The sequence below is a fragment of the Falco biarmicus genome, chromosome 1 (assembly GCF_023638135.1).
Source record: "Falco biarmicus isolate bFalBia1 chromosome 1, bFalBia1.pri, whole genome shotgun sequence".
NCBI classification, from domain to species: domain Eukaryota; kingdom Metazoa; phylum Chordata; class Aves; order Falconiformes; family Falconidae; genus Falco; species Falco biarmicus.
Genome location: NC_079288.1, coordinates 67,919,457 through 67,939,130, shown reverse-complemented (window position 1 = coordinate 67,939,130; position 19,674 = coordinate 67,919,457). Strand labels below are relative to the sequence as shown.

At 41.4% G+C, this 19,674-nt stretch overlaps 1 protein-coding gene across 4 annotated transcripts in view; it reads left to right on the top strand.

The window, feature by feature from the left end:
* The window catches only part of CRACD (capping protein inhibiting regulator of actin dynamics), a 132,076-nt gene that overhangs the window by 72,228 nt on the left and 40,174 nt on the right, over positions 1–19,674 (top strand). For 2 of the 4 annotated variants that reach the window (XM_056331927.1, XM_056331918.1), the window contains exon 1: positions 3,051–3,118. The exons of the other annotated variants lie outside the window; for them this stretch is intronic. In XM_056331927.1, the coding sequence (XP_056187902.1) occupies positions 3,094–3,118 (25 nt within the window). In that variant the 5' untranslated portion in view covers positions 3,051–3,093. Of the gene's footprint in view, positions 1–3,050; positions 3,119–19,674 lie in introns of those variants that run through there. 4 annotated transcript variants of the gene reach the window in all.

Sequence of the window (19,674 nt, the reverse complement as noted above, 5' to 3'; positions counted from 1 at the left end):
GTAGTTTGGACCACTTGAGTGAGTTAGTCATCTGTGGGGTTTCAAACCAGCAGGTAAGTTTTCTGACCAAGTACATTTCCTGAGTTAAAGTTCTAGTGCCTATGCCAAATCTATGGTAGCATTAATAACCTCCAATAACTACAATGACAAGGTTTTAGCAATCCCACTGTCTCAATTTCCTGCCACATCTGAAATAGGTCAAGATGAAAAATGAAGTCAGCTAAGCTGGTGAGATGGGACAAAAATTTCAGTTTGGCATCGGTGGTTGGCATCACTGCCCATTCAGTGATGTGAATTATTTAACTACTTTCCACAGAAGAAAATGTAAAAGCAAACCACTCCACGTGTCTACATTTTTTAAAATTATTTTACATGAACTGGAATTGTTTGGGGAATAACTAGGACCTTTTAAATGTCTACTGCATTACACTCTTCAATAATCAAAACCTACTGTCATGTAAGTTAGTTAAAAAAAAACCACTTTATTTTTCTCTCTAAGCTTTGCACAGTTTAATTTTGTCAGTTCACCACCATTTAACTCTCTCTTTCATTTAATGTTTTGATGTGTAAGAAAAACTTGGGTTTCAATTTTCATCCCTGCTTACACAGAGAAAGGCTGTGGCACTGATGGCAGGCAGTTTGGGTGTGACTGAGATAAAGCTGATATTAGGAAGTTATAGGGAGAGTGGTTTCTACCTCTTCATCACAGGGTTGTCCACCACTTGTCTTCATGCATGGTGTCTGAGTGATGCTGTTCCTCAAAACATCTGAGTGATGTTTTGATGTTACAAAAAGTCCTTTGATAACCCCGTGTGATGATTAAACACTGTGAATTGTCCTGGGCTTGGACATTTTTTCATGGTCATTCATGCATCTGCAACTTTGATGCTAGTTTAGGTAGTGCCTCTAAGAGGTACCTCTTGACACCTATGCTTTTCCGTATTGTAATGTTCATCTGTTGGTCTCCAAGGTGGATCTCAACCATGAGGTCTGAAGTGATAAAACTGCAAAGGACTTGAATAGCTGAGGAATGTGCCCAGGGCGTGACCACAGCTATGATCCACAGGGTGTTTGCTCCAGTAGCTACGCAGCCTTTCTGACGGTCCTGAGGCCTATTGTAAGCTCTCATGGTCTGAATTAATCCCGGCTTGCTGGCTATTAGGAGGGATGCTAGATCTAGTGTAGTGCTGTAGGAGGAAGGCTTGAGGGGGCTGGGTGAAGTGGTTTATTTGGTGCAGGAAATCTTGGTCTGCCAGCTGCTGCAGTGGAGGAAGCAGCCCTTTTAGATGGGTCAAAAAGCCATACATTTTGTCAGGCCAGAGTAGTTTAATTTCTCTGATCTTCTTTTATTATTTTTTTTTAGGTCTTTTTAATTAAAAATGAAAGTGGGTGAAAGTCATTCTCTTGGCTCCTGAGAATCTTTCATTAATGAAATAAAATGTGTCCCTAAAGAAAGAAGTTGCTAAAGTCATTATTACACATAAATCTTGCTATATCTACTGGAAAAAAATCAGTGTGAGATACCTCAGAGGAGAGAGCAACAGGAGGATATTACTCTCAAGCTTTTTATTTTGTCTTCTCACATTTTCAGTTTGAACCCATTTGCCTATGTTTTGGATAAATGATTCTATACATTTGTATTTCCAGTGCATAGCAAAATGAGGCTGCTGAACAGCCTGAGATTCTTCAACGTTTCTCCAAATAGACTGTGGGTTTGATTGACTTGACAGAGGGAGATTTAAGAAACCAGATTATAAAATGCACTATGTACAATGGATTAATTAAAATTTTCCTCTGTTAAAAGCTTTATCTTACTGACTTCAAAAGTCTCTGTGATTGATATGCAAGGGCTAAGGACCTCCATTTAAACCAGATGATAACCATCGATCTCGTTGGTTTCACATTAAGAAAGTACAATCTTTCTCTAGATCTTGAGTTTTATGGGAAGCACTTTTTGGTCTGAACACCTTTGGGATGTGAAGGTCCAAGCTTAGCCACTTGTTGCTGGTCTTTGGGTAAAACCTGTAAAACATTCCTTTGAACAGTTTGCAAGAATCGAAAAGATGGCATTTAAAATATGACTTTCCTGTAGACGATTTTACTGCTCTATAAGCTACCTGGTTCCTGGGAGATTTGAAAATTAGACCACCCATTTGTGTGCTAAACTACCTATCTGGAGCCTAGCTTTACTGGGTATATTTTCCCTTAAATCCTGGTTGCAAAGATCCATTTTGGAAGACTGGCACTTCTGCGAAAGCTGCTACTGGAGCCATGGAAAGTTTTATCCCAAGCACAGAGAAGTACTGTAGTAGGCTTTGGCTCAGCCTGTGTTGACTGAAAACTGCATAATGAAGTCTTTTTTTAGGTTTTATATTCAAAACTTTATTGCTTTCTAAGAGGGTTTTGCATCACTGTTGATTCTTTTATGATGATAACATAGACTGCCTAATGCTTGTCTCCATTTCATGGTACTATAGGATGCGTCAGAAAATACGAGTGTCTGGCACAGTTTTTCTTGGAAACCACAGCCTCCAGATTTCATGGTAGTTATTGACATTAAACTGTTCTCGTAAAGGTGAAAACATGTATGATAATATAATGACAGTGGGTTTTTTGACTTTTTAAAAACCACTGCTCTTATTCATAGCACTTATAAAAAGTTGTCTAGTATTCCAGGTATGCCTTACTGCCCTTGTAGAAAAGGTAAGCTATTTTTGGCTTTGTAGCTGGGAAAGACTGAGCAAAAAGCGGTTACATAAACTAATGTATCAAATTAATATGGCATGAAAGATCAGTCAGGAGGTCTTAGCTATCAATCTGAAATCACCTTGGCTCTTGCTAGTTAAAACCTCCCTTAGCATTTTCCACAGGGAGGGTGCTAAATAAAGAGTGCTGAAGTACATGCTCAGTTTGATTTGTAAGGCTGTTCCTACAAGCTTCCTATCACATTATAGTATGTCCTTCAGAGTTGTCTAAAAAGCAACAAGAAAAAAAGCCAAAAAACCCCTTCTCTTTGGTGATTTCATGGCTTTTGTTTCTTCCTCAGAGAAGATCAAGTCTGCCGTTTCTCTGACTTCGACTGAAATTGTAGGCATGATCAATTTGTTTAAGAAACCTTGTAAGTACTTGACTGATTCTGTAGATTACAGAGCACATGATGTCCTGTCATTCAAAAGCTCACTGTTAAGTTTTTGTGGCTTAGTCTGGAATACTTTCCATGGGGAGCTGGCTGAGGGGGGAATGTGCTGTGCTTATTGTTTTTAAGCAGGAGCTGCTGCTCATGTATGTGCTGCTTTTGTTCATTTTTATGGCAGTTGTAATAAACAGTGTTTGTGTGAAGCAGAGTCAAATGCAAACCAAAAAGGTCATTCTGGTTTATGGTTTTGCAGGTAATTCCCTGTGGCATCACTGGGAGCTACCTGCACCACTGTGGGAAACTTGAATCCCCCAGCTTGTGTTTTATGTTAGATGCTGTGTTTTACCGTACCTTTTGAAATGGTCCTTTTAATTAATGAAATTTTAGAATTTATGGATTTAAATTTGAAGCAAATAGAAAAGTATGTGCTCATTTAGGATCATCTGGATTATTTTTCAAAGTTGTCAAAAAGTTTGCTATTTTTAAAGCTTACTACTGTGGTTCTAATTTCAATAGGTTTTCCTATGTTAGTTGTCAAATACTGTCTTTCAGTTGCACTGACACCAACTTACATTATTTCACTTTTATTTCTTGTAACGGATTTGCAGGGATTATTTGGCAAATTCAGCATTTATTTGAGTTAAATTATGTGAATGGACTGAAGCAGTATAGTTTGTACTTATGTTTAAATACCAAGCATGCTGTCAAGCAGTAGTGATGGATCCATGTGGTGTCCTTCTGTTCACCTCTTTGTTGGTGGGCTGTTGGGGGGGGATGGGGGAGGAGGCATTGGCCCAAGTGTTTATAATAAACAGGACCTGCTTTCAACACGAGATGATGGTTAACTTCTTAACATGACAAAAGCTTTAGTCTGTTTTCAGGTTTCCTGATTATATGTCTATTCCAGTTCAGAAATAAATAGTATCTGTTTCCACTGGATTGCATGATGTTCTGCACAAGCTTGCGCTGCTGAAAAGGTATTAAGAGGGGAAAACGCTCTCACTTGATTCTTCGGAAGAAGGTGTGATGTCCCCCTGTCACTAAGGGTCAGGTCAAATGCTCTCCCAGGGAAAGAAAGGGGAGAGGAAGGAATGTAAAAAAGCCTTTACTTCTCAACAAGTTATTTAATCAGCTCTAATTATGGATTTGAAGGATTGAAGTAGTAAGAAGACTTACTTTGCATGCACTGTTGAGGAATTCATGTAGGAAGAAGAGACAGAAGTATTTGAAGTACCTGGCTAGCTCTCTGTTGTCATCTGTTAATAATTCACATGGCCCTTTCGTTTGTATTTGTTGAGAAAAACAGAGTAGGCTTGAAATATAAAGAAGTTCGTAACTTCCTTTGTGAAGTCGTGGGGGTATAGCGTGTTCATTCAGTACAAAGAAAAGAATTTACTTGTGTGAAGTTTTCAGACTTTTTTAGTTTTCTTTTTGTAGACAACTTCACCAGTTATGGGAGGGAAACTCTCTTTCTCATGTGACTTTTACACTTGTGTTAGCTGCTATTAGTTAAGTCATAACTGAGTGACAAATTCCAGGCTCAGACTTCCCCAGAATTTGTGCCTGCTTTTGAAGAAAAGCATTTGCTACACGATTACCACCAAATGAAACTGTGCATCACTGTCTTATATTGGGGTTTGTGGTTGATCACTGTACAGTACTAATGTAAAGACTTTAAAACCCCTGGCAGCCAGCTGTGGGGGACAAATCTGATTCAATGTCATGCCAGTCTTCTCTGAAAGTTGCTGTTCTAGGAAGCTGTGTCCATGGCCGCTGCCTCCTTTCATAGGAAAAGGATTGGCTAAAATATATTTGGTTTCTCTGAGGGTACTTGTGTTCCATGGATAGGATTAAAAGTAGAAAGACGGAGATTATCTACAGTTTACCAGCCTTCCAGCTGAGGTGAGTGATGACGATTTTGCATGCCTTGGTGCTCTTGTTCCCAGAACATGCTTCTGTGCCAAGGCTATATTTTGCCTTTGCTTTCAGTCCCTGTTCTATCCTAGTATGTGCAATGATTTCTGAACTCTCTCACCCACAGCAAATTTGCTCTCCCAAAATGGATAAAGAGCAAATTTTGAAAACACTGTGTTATTAATATCTTGTTGGTAATATCTTTCTTGGGATATTTGATTGTTTCTGATTCCCTAAAGTGTATAATTTACGTAAGAGAAAAGTGTGACTGACTTACCTTACTTCTGCACAAGTCCTGGCAGAACTCTAAAAGATGATAACCGTTATCTTTATTTTATAAGATTTCATTCAGAAGAGTTGGAATGAGTGGTCTGACTGCCTGTCCCTATGGGTCAGGACTGGTTTTTAAATTACTCCTTTGCTGCTTTGAGCAGACTGGCTGCTATTGGCAATGTGATGCTTGTCTAGGTGGAATTCTTGCCTGCACCAACCTTGCCATGCCTGCATTAATTTTTCTTAATTACTAAACAACTTACACTTAATGAGTTGCAATTAATCAGTACCTTTGGCTTTGTTGCACATATAAAATTATACTTTCAGTAAAATGTTTCATGAACTAATTAGAGATCTCAGCCCAGTAGTTGGGCAACTTCTGTCCTTTAGTTTACTGATTTCTTATTAAATAGTCAGATTAAAATCTTGTCTCCTTACTCCAAAGATGCAATCTCTTTATGTTCTTCTTCTATGGCAGACTACATTCAATTCTTATTCTGGAATGCTGTTTCCCTAAATGATGCCTCCTTTTAAGCCTACAGAGCAGAGCACTTGTGGCATTTCACAATCCAGCCTAAAGCAGGGGTGACCAGTGCTCTGTGGCTACGTTTGCCCCAGCTGACTACTCAGGTGCTGGAGGATAATAAGGGGCTGAGTCTGCAGAGAGTGCTGGCTTATCCTGAAGAACAGGTACAAACAAACCTTACCAGTCTGATGGCATGGTCCAGGAGGGCAGGGCAGAGAAGCACATCTATTCATAGTGAGGTCAGGTCCTCAAGATTTACTAGCTCTGGCACAAACCTTGTTCCAGCAGAAGCGAGCAGTCCTGCAAGGTGGCCTCGGCAGCTGTGCCCTTGCCTACCAGCACCATGAGGGGCTTACAGCCACCTTGTTTTTCCCCACTGTCGTTCTTGGAATAAAAACTAAGATGTTTTCAGTAAAGAAAACCAGAGCAAAATAAATCTCCTTCCCCCTTCAATTTGGGCTCATTCTGCCAGAGACCAAATAATGCTGGTGATGACTTTGCATCAGTTACCCAGAACCAAGGTCTCCGGAGCTGCTGCTTGGGTTCCTGTTGTGCTGTGAGTGCTATGTTTCCACAACAGCTGCAAAGGGTGATGCTGGCTTTCAGAGGGTTTGTTTCATTGGAGGTTCTGAGGACTTTTCTACAGGCGGTTTTTGTGGCAGACAGTCTAAGTACACAAACATTTGATGTTACAAGGAAGTAATATGGATTGCTGCTGCCTTCTTGTCCTTCCTGAGATGTAAGATCCTGCACACATTTTCACACCCCTCCTTTCTGCCCTCTTCCTTGGTCCTGGTTAAATTTCAAATCCTTTAGGAGGCTTTTGGCCTCGTTTATAATGACATGCAGTGCATGTGGTGTCCACGCAGCAGTGGGCTGCGCTAAAGTGCTGCCAGGCTGAAACCCTTGACAGGCAGCGAGGCTTGCAGGTAGGTATCAGTTGCATGGATGTACACAAGGCACCTCGAAGAGGAACAGTTACAGGTAGATAAGCTGTTTCAGCTTCTATCCAGTGTCCGCTTCCACTTCATTCTGAATGTTTTATTTGAGTAAAATTAAGGAAAACACTTCCCTCAGCTTTTGGAATAACTTGGTAAAAATATTTTTGTATTTTTAAAAGATGTTCAAATAGCTTTTGCTAAAAGTAGAGGAATGTCAAAGCTGTCTTTATTTCCTGTTGCGATAATCCAGATGCTATCTGCATTGCCCTACCATTACTGGAGCTTTAGGATATAGTGTGGGTGATGGCCTTATAGGAGTCTGTTTATCAAAATTAAGTACACAAATTTGAACACCTTTCAGTCACATGTTTGACTGTGGTTTCCAAACTGGCACCTTTGAAGTAAGTAGCAGCTGACCTCCTATTAATGAATGCGGATATCTAATGCCAGGTAGCTGTATGTATTCTTTGCAGGTTTGGTTTTTTTCCAGATTCGTCAGTGATCTGCAATTTGTAAGTACATGATAAACTTCATGTACAGAAATGCTAAGTGTCTGTGCTCATCTTCATTTAGCATTTGTTTGAATGTTAATAAAGCAGTGAATTCTCAGGTGGTACACCAGTTTAGCTGTCATTAGTTAATTTTCAGTTTACAGTCTGAAGTACTTAAACCTATTTGTGTGAGTCAGCCAGAGAGCAGGTATATGTAATATTAACTGTGACTAAAACAGTTAGAATTGCATATGCTCAGAGTAATGCTTTCTACAGAAAAAAATTATGAGCAATCCATATCCTGTCATATATGTCATCTCTCTACCATCAGGTAGGGACATACCTCATAAATCAAGTCATACTGAAAACCAGAAAATTTGGAGTCTCCTGTTTTGTTCTGACTCAGTGAGTGTGGTTGTACAATTTATGGTTTGGCTCCAAATAATTCACAGCAGAAAAGTAGGAAAAGAAAAAGGAAGGAGTGGTGTTTCTCTTGCGATTGAGACATTCCCTCTGTGGAAAAATCCTGGAGAAATGTCGCTCTGCATTGGCATTACAATGCATTCCTGCCCTATAAGTGGCGACTGGCATTTTTCTTTCTTCCAGGTAAAACATAAGACTTAGTTTTAAATAGTGAAGAATTGGGGATGAAGGTGTGGGAGAAGCCTGAGCTTACTTTGTATATTGTGCAAAGTTACCATTGTATAGCTGACAGCACTGTCATTTCTTATACATGAATTTAAATGGTTCTTTCCTCTGACTGCCCTGGATGGGGCTTACTGCACATATGGCTTTTGGGCTTTAGCTCTGCTGTTTAAAGAAGTATCAAGGTTAGCACAATCATTTAGAGCATCAGGATTTTTCTGAAAATGCCATAGAAAACCTGGTATTGGGATGTGGGGCTCTGACAGAGGGCCAACACAGGGCAGTGGAATGACTATTCTCTTCACCTAGGACTTTCGGCTATAAATGTTGATTTTGCCCCTCTCTAGGCCATGACTAAAAAGACTGCCCACCATATGAAGCCACTGTTGTTTCCATACTCACACTCGACAGCTCTTTCAGAAATGATCATGTGAGGAAGGCTTGAAGAAGTGCAGCCTTTGAGTGCTTTGAGATGCTTTGCAGTATCTCAGCTTCAAAATGTGTCAAGGACAGAGATGTGGGCATCTCTTGAGGCTGGTTAGTCACATAATGGAAACTGATTATTTTTATAAACTTTTCTTTCAGCTTGTTTAATATTTTTTTACTGTTAGAAATCTTTCAAACTTGCATGTGCTGCTGTTACCCTGGGTGGTGCTTTACACAGATGGAAAAACTGTTTCAGCTACTGCAGTCTTGATAATTTAAGAATAGGTATGAGGGAAGTAAAAAAGGTTAAAACTAGATGAGTACTCACCTCTGACCTCTGCTCCCACCCCCTTCCCCCATTTGCTCTCTGCAATTTGTTTTACGGTGATTGCTCTTGAGCCTTCAGTTTTACAAGTGGAGCAGAGGTATCAGTTGGAAGCTTGTTTATGCAGGGTGGCAGGAAGCCTACGGTGTCAGAGGAACAGCTGGGGAAGGGGGCGACATACAGTATGGTCACCACAGGCTTCCCCTGGATCTCGTTGTGACTTCCCTTAACTGGGCAGGCAGGGTACCGATTCCTGTACCAAGCTGCTTGCAGGGGTCCAAAATGTGCTTCGGCAACTGGGAAACGAGTGTTCAGAGCTGCTGAAATGCTTGGAAAAGCTTCCATCCATGCTTGACAGTCAGACTTTGGCATTGATCAGTACCAGGAGCAGAATTTCTGTTTCTTGCTCTTGTTGCTATAACTGGAACAGCTGGAGGGTACCTGATCTGCCAGAAGGCACCCTGTACAAGTGACGTCTTCTGGAATGATGCTGTGTCAGGAGATGTTGCGCTTGGCTGGTCCCCTGGGCTTTTATGGCTGCTGTACCCCCGCAGAGTATGACAGACATAGCCTGTGCTCCCAACGTCCTTCCAAGGCTTGTAAGCTGCAGACTTGAATATTTTTCATTCTAGGGATCAAGTTGATGTTATATCCTAGAATCTACAATGCATTAATTTCCCTTGGTGCTAGTTGTGTTTAATCATCCTCACTAGCGCAGGAAATCTCATACTTTGCCTGGCCACCTGAGTCCCCTCCATTATGTTTCATTCTGGGACATAGTAAATGATAAATAAATTCCAGTGTGAGCAAGTGATGTTGGAGAGAAAGCGCCATTTCCTTTCTCTGTGAAGTCTTATTGTGTCTGACTTGTGGCTAGAATTGATGCTTTTCACCAGTTTAGTGGCAATAGTGCTTCGTTATCCCAGCACAGTGAGGTAGTGTGTGAATAAGCATCATCAGTCACATCCTGGCATGGCAAATCCTCGCCTGGAAATGAAACAGCATGAAAATAGGAAATAGTTTTTTTCTCTTTGTTCCCACTGCCTAAAGGAAAGAAGATGTTTTAAAAGAAAATGTCTGGTTGGCCTAGTTCAGGGGCAGAAAGAGTAGTTCATTTGTGCAAAGGCCTTTTTATATTTGAATTCTTTTGATATTTCTAAAATGTTTAGGTTTACAAATGCTTGAGTATCATTTCTTTATGGCTGCTTCTCCTCTCTGAATTTGCCTCTTCATGAGTAATTAATTTTCTTCTGTCATCATAAAATAGAATGGGTAGGGGGAGATTTCCCTTAGCATCACAGTAGTAGCTTGGGGTTTTCCATTTTAATGGTAGAGACCTTACAAAGAACCCTTTCGTGATATTTCTGTTTGCAGTGTTCATGCAGGTACCTTACTTGGCTGACATTTAAAATGACACTGCTTCAACTTAATAGTGTTTTGTGTTAAAAAATATACTCAGAGTTAGCCGAATAAATTTGATGACAACAGACACCTATTTGAGTGTTTTATGAAGTGAATATTGTTAGTTTTGCAAAGATCAGAAGAAAAACATACGAGAGGTTTTTAATTCTTAGATATTTTTAGGCAAGTCTAAGCTGTCAAATTTCAGCAGATTTCTCTGAGTTTTCCAGTCAGATAAGTGTTTCAAGTGATGTCCTGTTTCTCTGTTGTAATTCTGGAAAACAAAGGCAAACAATGATTGCCTCAATTCTTCAGTTGCCTGCAAATAGCAAGAGCTTCACTGAAAATATACAAATTTTGGTGTGTGTTCTGACTTTTTACTTGTTTTTAATAAATAACAAAGGGAAATATCTTTATATTCTGTATCTTTTATCATGTTGCTGACAAGATGAGGAATTGAGTCAATTTTAAGCTCCTTTTCTAAAGCAGATCTAGTGTTTGAGAAAATTGCCAGAATTTCAGCCCAAAGATTTACAGTCATCTTCCTATAACGAGGATGTCTTACGCAATGCTTGTGTCAGTGCTTGGCCTGGGTGGTGAAGGCAACCCAGGCTGAGGGCTCCAGTGCAGATGTGGAAAAGTTTCCTGTCCTGTCTCTGACTCCGCTCTGTGCAAAAATGGTTCAAGATTTGGATCTGGGGTTCAGCCTGTTGCCTGCTTGCCGTATAGGGATAGGTGAATGAGGAACAATTAGGTAAGGGCTGTAAAATGCTTTGGAGTTTGAAATACAATACTAATATAGAGATTAATGCTAATGATCAAATTTGCGGTTTTGTCCTCATGGTCAGCTTGTTCAAGATTTTTTCAAAATCTTGTTTCTGAAATTGCTGGTAGCAGTGTTGGTTAAGCGCTGGCTCAGGTGGAGCTTTTCTCTTGAGAGCATTCAAGTCAATACTGAGATACCAATTTCATCCTTAAGCTGATAGTAGCCTGCGTTACAAAACCTGTCAATTTCAGAAAAAGGTGGGAATGGCCATCTATCCTTGGCACTCGGGAGGGAGATCCCCTGCAGACTGGAATACCAATGTGTCAGCAGGGAAGGTAAAAGGGTGGTACGGTGCTGTTCTCTGTGCGGCATGGAGGGGAGGCTGTGATGCTGAAGATGCAGAGGAACAGGAGCTGTAAGCCACCTGTGAATAGAGGAGAAGTCTCTCTATCTTGTTGTGAAGATCTAGCCAGGTCTGGCATATTTCAGTGTTCTGAGGACTTGCGGCTGGGTCTCCTGGTTGCATGCCAAGGAGGCAAGCCTCATCCCTGGATAGAATAGAGAATGTCTCCATGCAGCGCCTGCTTCTTGAAGAGTGGCATAATCTGGGCCTGTGTAAGTAGTGAAAGCTGGTCGGGCAGTGAAAAAACAGGTGTTGGATGTATAGGCAAACTCACAGACTCAGGCCAGCTGTCCCTAGTCTTAATCTGGTCACTGTTATTGTCAATTTATGCAAAAAGGATTTGCTTATCAGAAGAGGTAAGTGAGCCTGGAGGAGTGGTTGGGAAAGGAGAGCGTGCAGCAGAAAGGTGGGGAAGGAGCAGTGAGGAGGTGAAGGTGTCTCCTGCCCTGGCTCTGCAGAGCTCCAGGAGAAGCGGTGGCTCCTTCCAGGGGCAATGGCATTCCCAGGCTTTGGAGGGGAACACAAGAGCAGGTTCTTTACCTCCTGTGCTGCTGGCTAATGTTATTTCCCATGATGTTTTGGTGATGTGCCAGTCTGGGAAATGAGTGCCATGATTCCTTCTGAACACCTTGCCCAACAGGCTAAAGTGGCTGAGGTTTGACTTTCTTCAGGAAAAAAAAAGCCTAAACAAAACAAAAACCTTCCCAGGTCCCTACTTCACTCTGGTTATCACCATGCAAGCATTCACTTTGGTCTTGATCTTTTTACCAGAATTGGCTGGCAAATTTCTGAATGCCATGGTTCGTGCAGCTCTTTTCTTAAGAAATATTTTATTTTCTTTATTTTGCTACCCAGCTGTAAACCACAACAGCATGATTTTAATTCTGTGAAATCAGAGATGGTCATAAGTATTTTAGTTTTTAGACACATTCAGCCTGAGTTTAGCTTAGACTTGGCTTCCAGGTTACTCAGTTATGGGGTTTTTGTGACTCATTGCAAAATTTAGAGCTGGTTCTGAGATATCAGCCTCCTAAATTTGGGGAGGGGAGATGGTTTTGCTGCCTCCTGTTCAGCTTTCTCTTTATAAAATTTAATGAGGAAATTATTAAAATAGAGTTTCTACTGCAGTGGTTGGTAATTTGCTTGGAATAAGACCCCTTTTACTCTTGGCTTTTCTATATCACTTTATAATTCTCTAGAACTTTGAAAGACAACACACAGGCATAAAGTAATCGGTTTGGGGTTCCCCCCACTCCCTGTTTAGAGTTACATGTAGAACTATGCCTGAACTTTTAAAAATTTTTACATCACAGAAGACACATGGTAGTTTTCCTTGTGATCTGTGGAACTGCTCTAACTCAAAAGGTATATTGATAGTTTCCAAAAAAACCCTCCACCAATCAGACATCCCTTATGACTGGGGGCTAAGTTTGTAAAATGAAAAATGGACTCTTCATTTAATCTGATTTATCCAAAACATTTTATCAGTTCATGTGAATTTTAAGGGTAATATTCATCTATTTATTTGTCATTGTAAAAGTATATTAAATGGAAACTGAAAAATGAAAAAAATCACTTGAAGCCATTCTTTGACGCTTGCTAGTTGTCATGGTTTCACCCAGCAGGCAGCTGAACACCACACAGCCATGCACCCACCCCAGCCAAAACCAGGGCACCAGTCACAATGAATCAAAAAAACATTTTTATCTGCTGATTTTCTTCATTAATTGGTTATTATTGTTCTGAGTAGTGACACCGCTTTGAAAGTGCTCCATAAATTGCTAGTTTTAGTGCCTGCGGCTGCTGTACATCACAATATGTCTTTGCCGGTTTCAGTCTGTCAGGCAGTAAAAGCAGAGACTCTGTCTGGTTTTGCACCACAACAAGAAATTTTTATCCAATAAGACTGCCCTTATGTGACATTCAGGAAAGAAACAAAACACCTCAGCAATGTATTAGTTTGTTTGTTCCCTTATAAAAGAAGGAAAAAGTTCCGAATCCCAATCCAAAATACATTGGAGGTACCTGCTTGATCTCAGCCCTGGTTTGTTAGCACCTGGTGATGTATTAGCCAGCTGGGTCTCCTTCCCCTTGCTCAGGTAGTAACCCCTATCAGCTTCACAACCCCCTTCCATAGGATGACATTTACTTTTTTTATAGCTGCAACACAGTTCTGGCTTATAACTATCCTGTGACCAGCTGGTGTGGCCAGGTCTGTCTTCTTGCCCATTTCTAGCTGTTTGAGGCCAATTTACTGGAAGAATGTCTCAGCAATATGCCCTAAATGAATGAGTATGTACGTAATATTTCAACATCGCCTCTCATTTCTGTTATCCCAGTTCTCCAGCCATCCAGTCTTTCTGGCGTAACGCTCTGACTCTCCTCTGAGTTCAGGATACTTCTCAACTTTGTCTTATCGATAGATGTCAGCAGCATGCTGTTAGCACTTGTGCCTTAATCGCTGAAGAGGTTTGCTCTATGAGTTTCACGCTCGCCTCATGAAAATTAACATTTTCTATGGTAAGCCAGTAGTTTCTGTGAGAATGATTGCTCCTTCTCTCACTGGTGAAAAAGCGGGAGGTGGTATGATCCAAAAGCACTGACCTGTTCAACACAGGAATTCTTCTAGGGGCTGGAGGGGCAGAAAAAACAGTTCATGTAACACAATCCCCTGCAAGAATAATCTTAGTAGAAGTGATTTGGGTGCAGAATCCTTGTCTGTTGGCAGCCTGTGCCATGGGGAGGGGCAGCTCGAGGCGTTTGGCCACGTCAAGTTGTGTTCCTTGGACTTTGGACTGCTCTGCCGTGGGGCCTCAGGCAAGTCACTTTGCCTCTGGGAGGTTTAGCCTTCCATCTGCGGCCTAGCCAGTAGTTCAGGTTTTAAATGCTTTCAAGCAGGAATTGTGCCTTGTAAGAAACGAATCTGCTGAGGGAATCCCATATTATACAATTTTTTTTTACTCAGAGAAGGGAATAATAAGTGAACATCTCTTTACTGCATTGACCTGAAGTGTTTAATGCAGATCTGGAAAACTGAGATAAACCCCAGCATACCAAAAGGGTCTTCCATCATGAATAACTTGAGTTAATAAGTCTTGCCCTAGTAAAATAAAACTTTCTCCCTTCTGTTACATAATGGGTGAATGTTTTGTTGGTGAATCAGAAGCTATTGCAGTCTCTTCCTTTCTAAAAGTCTCACATGCATCACTGAGCCCAGAGCTATTATAAGCAGGTTTTGTCTTAGCCCATATGTTCTGCAATGCAGCCCAGCACCTCAGTAATATCTTTCACGTTTACTTAACCCTTTCGCAAATGTCCTTATATGTATGAACTCTGCAAGGTGCTGTCACTGTGCTCAAGATGCATATCCCAAGTTGTTTTAAACTATTTTCTATGTCACCTTCCCCCTGGAAGCTGGGAAAGGAGGACACTCCCTGGCTACAATAAGGTTTGCTGCTGAAGTTTGTACTGACCTTCTCATACTGTCTTCCCTGCCGGGAGTCCCCACTATCCCTAGCCTATCCCACGTGTTCCTAAAGTGACTTGCCTGCTCTTGGTTTGGCTGTGTTTTTCAGAGAGCGGTGTCTTCCCCATGCCAAAGGTGCTGCCCAAGGCTGGCAGTGGGATGGATTAGGGAGGCAGGATGCTGGTGCTGAAAAGAAGGGTTGGGTAAGGAACATGAGGCTTTATGACCTCTAGGACCACTCATTGTGATACTTAATAAAAATAACAGGCACAGAAATACTAAGAATGGCTGAGAAGGCTTTAATTCATAGACGGGAAAAAGAGGAAAACGGGATCTCAGAAAGGAAGGAAGGTGAGACTCTTGCCCAAGTAAATGAGACTGAAGATGGGATGGGAGAGGTATTTACCTGGCTCTGGTTCTTCTGTTTAATGTCACCTAAATGCTTTAAAACTGCCTTTTACTCCTTGTCTCCATGAATATCCCTTTCCTGCCACTAAAGACCACCGTACTAATCCTTATTCAGCGGAGGTTAAGTCCTTTTGCCTTCAAGTGAGTTAAATAAGGTTTTACTTTCCCTGTTACTTCCTTGTTGTGTCAAGAGAAGTGTTGAAATAGTTCTTGCCTTGCTCTGGATGATAAAAGCATATTATATGGTGTCCGAACATCAATAAACTCTATTATGCTGATTCATATATATTTCCTAAAAGCTGACTGTCTCAGCTATGTATGGTTTCTTTGAAAGGTAAAGTCTTTGGGAGAAAGAAAAATCAGAAAATGGGCTGTTGTTTATGGAAATGTTTTTGCTTCTGCAGGTGGCAAGGGAAAATAGACGTTTCTGAAAAGTAAGATTGGTTCTGGCTGTGTTATGGATACTTTAGGTAGTATTACTAGTTTATATCAGGTAATCCAAGAATGCCTCATCATCTCTGTGGGACAAGGTTTGCAAGAAATTGTATCTCTTATAAGATCACTTGATACCCTTGGAAAAACAGGCAAGCATTGGCATGCTATTTTTCCTTTGCTTTGCCTAGGTGTTTCATGAGGCTATTGTGGCTGCACCAATTTGTTGCCCTTGATCTCTCTCAATCTTGTTTTCATTTACTGTTTCTCAGGTATTGATTTCATCTCTGGTCATATTATTTCCTCTTATCTCTGTCAGCATGGGACTATTGCATACTGCCTACTTTACGAGCGTTATGTGCTGTCACTAACTGTCTCACACACAGTTGAACTCATTGCTGGGAGGTTACGTTATTGAATCTGAGCATCAATCTTTTTTAATATCAATCTTTGTTGTTATGTTAAATGTTTCCTTAGGTTCTTTGGTGTTTGTGCCTCCTTTGTGTACCTGCCCCATGTCCATCTATCAGCCCCAGCTTTCTTTTTAGCTGCCTATGGAAGGGAGGGCAATGGACTGAGGGTGGGTCATGGAGGCAGAAAACGTTCAGAGACCAACTTCCCCTGTGAAATCTGATGAGCTACAATAGCTACAGGAGCTCACACCTATTCTGAATTGTGGGAATGTGGTTAGGCAGAGCAAAGTTTGCCTTCCTTCTCACTCCCAAACAATTTGTTTCCCTTTCCTGGAGGAGTGGAGACACCTCTCTGGGGAGCATTGCTCCCAGCTCTGAACATAAATGTATCAGTAATAACTGAACATCTCTGGGGACTCACAGAAATAGATATACTAAGATGTGGAGTGGGTGGGAAAGCTGGAGGCAAGTGCGGATCCCAGTTTACTGGGTAAGCTCTGCCCTATGAGAAAAGACTGGGCAGGGGGAGCCAGAACGGCTTTTTTTGGTGAGGAGCTGAACAGCAAAGTTGTTTGTGCAAATGCACGGCCAGTCCAGGGCTCAACAGGGCAGTGGTAGTGGCTATCCTGTTATTTTAAAAAGAGCATGAATAAGCATACCATTAGCTTAAAATCAAGGCAGAGTGTTTTATTACTGATACTGGCAATGTACATCATAACAGCCTTTTTCTGCTGTAGAGATGTGATTAGAGATGTCAGTCAATTTGCCCTCTTAACAGTGTTCTTTAATTCCCTTTTCTGACTTGGCTGCTGTATTGTGCCTGCAGCCCAGTAACCCGCCTGCCCTCTCCCTGCCATGCAGTTCTTAATGCTGTGTGCGTGTGGATTTCCATTCTCTAAATTCTTTATAGAAATTCCTGTTTGATTTAATAATTCATATCCTCATTAATCTAGCCTATTACACCATATTTTATACCCATTAAATTCACTAACAAGGAACACATTATTTTGCAGACAACTCCTGTGCAATATCTCATACTACAGATAATACAGTAATACAGACGGGTGCTGCATTTTACATAATGAGCAAATGTCTGTTAAATCTCCGCAAATCCCATTGAAAACCCGAGGTTTTGAACAATCTTGGCCAAATGTAACTTCAACTTTAAGAAGTCACTATAAATCCTGCTTTTATTTATTTTTTCCCTCAACGATCATCTTCCTACCCACCAGCATTTTCTTGGTCACCTCTGCTTGGAGAGGTTTCTCCCTGAAGGTTTTCTCACCCACGTGACTGTGAGTGCCCCCAGCACCCCAGCAAGGAGTAAAAGCTGCAAGGAACCAAAACCTAGTTAGATATTTAGGTGTCTCTTTGATAATTATTTGAGACTTTCTGTTTCTTGTGTGAAGCTTGCTTTGCTTGAAAATTATTTTTCAGATGTTTCCAGTGGTGTGGTCCCATCCAGCAGCATAGCCTCACACACACCCACATTGTGCCTGTTGCTTAGGATACATTACTCACTTTCTTTCCAGTCATTTAGATCTCTTCCCTATGTAAGCGTAATAGTTAAATCTTTATTTGACCTGTGCTTCTGTTGAGGGTTTTGTGCAGTTTTTGAAGGCATTACAGCCTAGGAATCCATATGGATTTGGGTGACATTTGAGCAATTTAACTGCAAGCTATTTTATGGGAATTCGTCAGCTGGTGCGTTGCTAAGACTTTGCCAGCTGGAGTCCGAAGGCTGTGCCTGATTTACCAGCAATGAAGCCCATTGCACCCACCTTTTATCTTTCTTGGGAAGCACCCTAGAGTGAAAGAGAGTGTGAGAGGAGTAGCTGCTCCTATCGGTCTCCCCGCTGTCATTGGGAGTGGAGGGACCATGTGCTGCCTTCACGATGCCGATGCTCTCCACTTTAACTGGCTCTGTGTTAGGCACTGCATGTCTTTATGCAGCTGACAAATTACATGACAGGTTAAAGATTATTCTAATCTGCTCAGCTACTCTTCTGGAATAAGCTGAGAAGGGAGCGTTTACCATATGTGCTGTGTTATTCTAGCTAGCGTATCCAACCTTGTTTATCTGTCGCCTTCACACCTCATGTTTTTCTGTGATTCAATACTGATTTCCTGGTAACTGTTTACAGCAATTTGAAAAAGAGAGGCTTGCCAAGCAGACAGGAAAATACTTTAATTGCTGATTCCCTGTGTTCTCCTGGGGCTGGATCTGTAGGGTTCCCATTTGAGTGATTAAGGAGAGAAGCAAATGGCCCATGTAAGCAGACTTGCTTCCTGGCTATCTCAGCAATTGTCCTTGACACAAGTTGACAGCACTGGGTGCTCCAGCCTTCAGCCTATCCTATCCTATTTTTTTTTCTTTCAGCAGTATAGGCAGACAGGGGGGATGAGTCATGTTTGAGCTCTAGCATTAGAGACTCAAAAAGCTTCTGTGCAGGGCATTGTCTGTTGTATTGCCAATGTTTGGGTTCCTTTTTGTACTTGTTTTACTGTTATAGGAAGCATTTTACCCTGTAGGTGCTATCATCCCACATCTTCCTCCATAACATCTTGCAAAAAATTTACATAAATAGATTTTTGTCTTAGTGGTCAGGCATTGCCTCCTTAGAAACCTGGAAGGGCTGGCTGCTCCTTTTCTCTGCACTGGTAGGATGTGGAATAGCGTGTACAGCCTGTACAGGGAAGGTTGTTCATCAGTTTTGCAATGAGTCACGAAGCCTGATTTAAAGAATTCACACTTAGTAATGTGACAACTGTGATGATGGGGTATGGAGCGGGGAAACAGCTAAGGGGTATATTAAATCACATGGAGAAAAGCAGATCTTGGCTGGAGATAACCATGTTGGCTCTCACCCATTTTGATGAAATGACAGCTGTGTTGACCTGTCTTATTTGTCCAACACCTAGATTCATAGTTGGTGAATCAGTGCAGTAGATTTTGAGTTGAGGTAATTCACAGTTATATCTGAAGACCTCCAAAAGAGGAGGAGGCAAGAGCAGTGTGGATGAATGACACAGTGAGAACCTTTTTTTAAAAAGCTGTAGTTGAATTGATTTATGCAGTAAATTGGATTAACCAGCAGAAATGGCATCACGCAGCCTTCCTTTTCAAAGAAGACTGAGGAAGAAGGCAAGGTGGGAACTGTGGAGAAACAGCTCTTGCACCCAGTCTTGTGTCTGGTACTGATGCTTTCTCTCCTGTATGCTCTGTCGTTTGATTTATGAGTTTTTACAGGCAGTCTCTGAAGTGCATGAAGTGTTGGGGCAGCTGTGGCCTAGAGCAATAATTCCTCTCTTTCTCTGCACGACTGCCTGACTGTCTGTTGGGGGCTTTGTGTAAGAACATATTTCTCTAAAGTCAGAATTGAGCAGCAAGCAATTGGTGTGGCTGGAGATGCAAGTTGGTCAGCTTATAGAAAGCAGAGCTAGGGGACAGGGAGCGCAGACCCCTGTACCCCTTTTTCTTCTGTGCTGGTAAAACTGCTGTCTCCGTGGTTGTTGATTTTCTTATCTGCTCATTGTGGGTCAGTGATCTGGATCAAAAAAGTCTAATGCTGGGCCTGAATTTGAGGTTCATAATTCAGCTTTTTATTTTCATGCTGCTACTGGGATGCCTGGTTGTCTTAAAGAAGTAGCAGAAATGCTGTGTATCTTGACAGCCCAATGAGAAGAATGACAGCGGTGTAAACTTCT